Source organism: Propithecus coquereli, unplaced genomic scaffold (genome assembly GCF_000956105.1).
Source record: "Propithecus coquereli isolate 6110/MARCELLA unplaced genomic scaffold, Pcoq_1.0 Scaffold349, whole genome shotgun sequence".
Taxonomy (NCBI): domain Eukaryota; kingdom Metazoa; phylum Chordata; class Mammalia; order Primates; family Indriidae; genus Propithecus; species Propithecus coquereli.
This window is the reverse complement of record NW_012149163.1, coordinates 1,286,535-1,289,173: the sequence shown is the minus strand read 5'-3', so window position 1 is coordinate 1,289,173 and position 2,639 is coordinate 1,286,535. Positions and strand designations below refer to the sequence as shown.

Below are 2,639 nucleotides of genomic sequence, written 5' to 3'. Positions count from 1 at the left end.
GCAGAGTGCCCAAGTGTGTGGGAGGGAGTGTGGCTTCAGTCTTGTTCAGAGTCTGTTCCGTTTGGGGCCAAAGGAATAACTGGGAAGGTGGATGAGAGGCCAGAGAAACCTACGTTGGAACTCTACTCGCATGCTGCCTCTGTCACTCCAGCGTCTGAAAGGAGTAAATAATGGTTTCCTTTGAAACGGCAGGCAATTAGGACAGGGAGGCTCTGACCAGAATTACATAGCCACAACTGCCTGTCATTTGACATCCTCTGTAATTTGGGCCAACGTACCGCAGCTGCCTGTCTTCCCCACTGCTACTGTGAGAGGCTCCAGTGACAGCACATTCGTGTTCACAGGAAGGGAAGGCTGTGTTCTGAACCCTGCCCAACTGGCGCTGCTTCTCCTTTGGGCAATGGCTCTATCTGGAGCCATTGCCTCTTCAATGCAGTGGAGGATGTAATTCCACAATTATAGAACGGGAATGTTGACTGAGAACATGGATGAAGTGCGTTGTAAATCTAGCCTTGTGTTCATCCTATACCAGGCTGGATATGAGTCACTTTCAGGGAACTCAGCTTGGTGAGGTGCTCTGGCCGTGGTAGCTTTTCCTCTGCACACTGGACCACACACGTTTTCCTGTATCTTTTCCCTAGGATAAAGGCTCGCTGATGGCTCAGTTGGGAGCAATTGTGGCAGTGGCTTCCAGTTTCTTTTGTGCATCTCTCTTCTCAGCTGTGCACAAGATAGAAGAGGGACATATTGGGGTGTATTACAGGTAAGGCAGAGACAGGTAGAAACTTGCAACTTCCCGCTAAATGACTCCCTTTCCCTCTGGCAGTCTTGGTTCCACACTAGGAACCTTTTGTAGGTTGCCTCTACAAAAGCCAGCTGAGTCCCAGTTCTTGATGACAATTTGAAAAGATAACCTATTCCGCTAATTTGGGATACTCTTTTCAGATGAACAATTCAGGAAAAATGAAAGAGCCTGCAGATTGATTTATGGCAATCAAGGCAAGTCTTATGACAGAGGTTCCTACAATAAAGTAGCTCATTATATCAGTTTATTTTATTGCTTGTTTTTTTAAAAAAAATTCTTTGACTTCATAGTATAAAGCAAAAGAGCACTTGTAAATCTTGGGTTGCTTTCCTTTTAGTAACCTCTATGACCATGTTTTTTGCTTTAAGTCTTTATGAATCCCTTCTTATATGTGCCCTATGACGCTTACCTCTGGATTGCTGAAAACAAGTTCTAAAACTCTCATTGAGTTTCCCCTCTATTTCTCCCTACCATCTCCTTCTGTGTTCTTGAAAAAGGCTTTTGTCATTTACATACAACTTGATTAGAAAGGTAACCGTACTGCCAAATATATGTATATATTTTTTTAAATGACTTATATACTTAAAATTATTCTGGCAGGTCATGTCACTGGACTCCAACATTAGTACAGTTAATTGATGACCATATTCTGTATTTAACTGCCCTAATGCATTGCCACAAGCTCAACAGACATGACAAGTAAAACAAATTTCCTCTCTTTTCTAAGTACAGTCAGAGATTCTGCTGTCTTTATGCCACTTAGCCTGCGTGCCTATTTTTCCCATTGCCAAAGCATAAATAATGGTTTATGTTTTACCATCAGCCTTCCTAGAATATTAAGGTCGAGCCGAGAGGACGAAAGGGATCTGCGGACATGGCCCTGGCACATGTCACTCTCTATTAAATGTTTATAGGGCCGAAAAGAAAGTTGGCCCACATGGTATTGATGGAATAGATCCCTGTTGCTAAGCCGAACCTGCCCCTCTCTCCCTCCTCTGCAGAGGTGGTGCCCTGCTGACGTCAACCAGCGGCCCTGGTTTCCATCTCATGCTCCCTTTCATCACGTCATATAAGTCTGTGCAGGTAAACTTGGCTGTGTGCTATGGTTGGATGACTGCAAATTTGGGCTATTGACTTGTGCATTATTTGAAATTACGTAGCCTTTTTGGATGAGTAAAATGCGTTTTCAGAGAATGATTTAAGGATACGTGTACGTGTGTATACACACACATGTACACACACGCATAAAAGCCAGAGAAGACTCTCTTCCGAATGTATAGAAGGAAAAGGTGGGTGTGTGTGTGTGTGTGTGTGTGTTTTAAATCACAGGCTACCATGACAAATGTAAAAAAAAATGGTAATTTTGCTGATCCTTATTTGAACTTCAGAAATGAGACTATAATTTTTATGGGGGTGGGGGAGTTGAACTGTGTATGGTGAAGTGACATCTAAAATAGGAGTGGGATCGCTTGTGACAAAGCTAAAGCCCGACTAAGTTAGACAGAGATGGCCATCTCTGAAGTATCTCTAGCTAAGAAGAAGAAGATTTTCAGAATGACCTTTAAACTAACCCTGTAAGTTTCTTCTGCTATTTACCATGCTTTATGGCTTTCAAAGTGCATTCAGGTACATTGTCTCATTTGAGTCTCAGTAATCCTGAGACTGAGCAAAGCAGGTGTTACCGTCTGAGACGCGTTAAATAAGGAACCTGCTGTTGCAAAACCAGTACAGTGCACTCGTGTTCATAGTTTCACTTTCCACTGATTCCGTAACCTGTGGTTAACCACAGTCTGAAAATAGGTGAGTACGGTACAGTAAGATGTTTTGAGAGAGA

At 42.9% G+C, this 2,639-nt stretch overlaps 1 protein-coding gene across 1 annotated transcript in view; it reads left to right on the top strand.

Moving 5' to 3' along the window:
- The first annotated feature begins 642 nt into the window (after nucleotides 1-642).
- The window catches only part of ERLIN2 (ER lipid raft associated 2), a 19,395-nt gene continuing 17,398 nt past the window's right edge, over nucleotides 643-2,639 (top strand). The window contains exons 1-2 of the mRNA XM_012651119.1: nucleotides 643-763; nucleotides 1,807-1,902. Of these exons, the coding sequence (XP_012506573.1) occupies nucleotides 657-763; nucleotides 1,807-1,902 (203 nt within the window). The 5' untranslated portion in view covers nucleotides 643-656. The remainder of the gene's footprint in view (nucleotides 764-1,806; nucleotides 1,903-2,639) is intronic.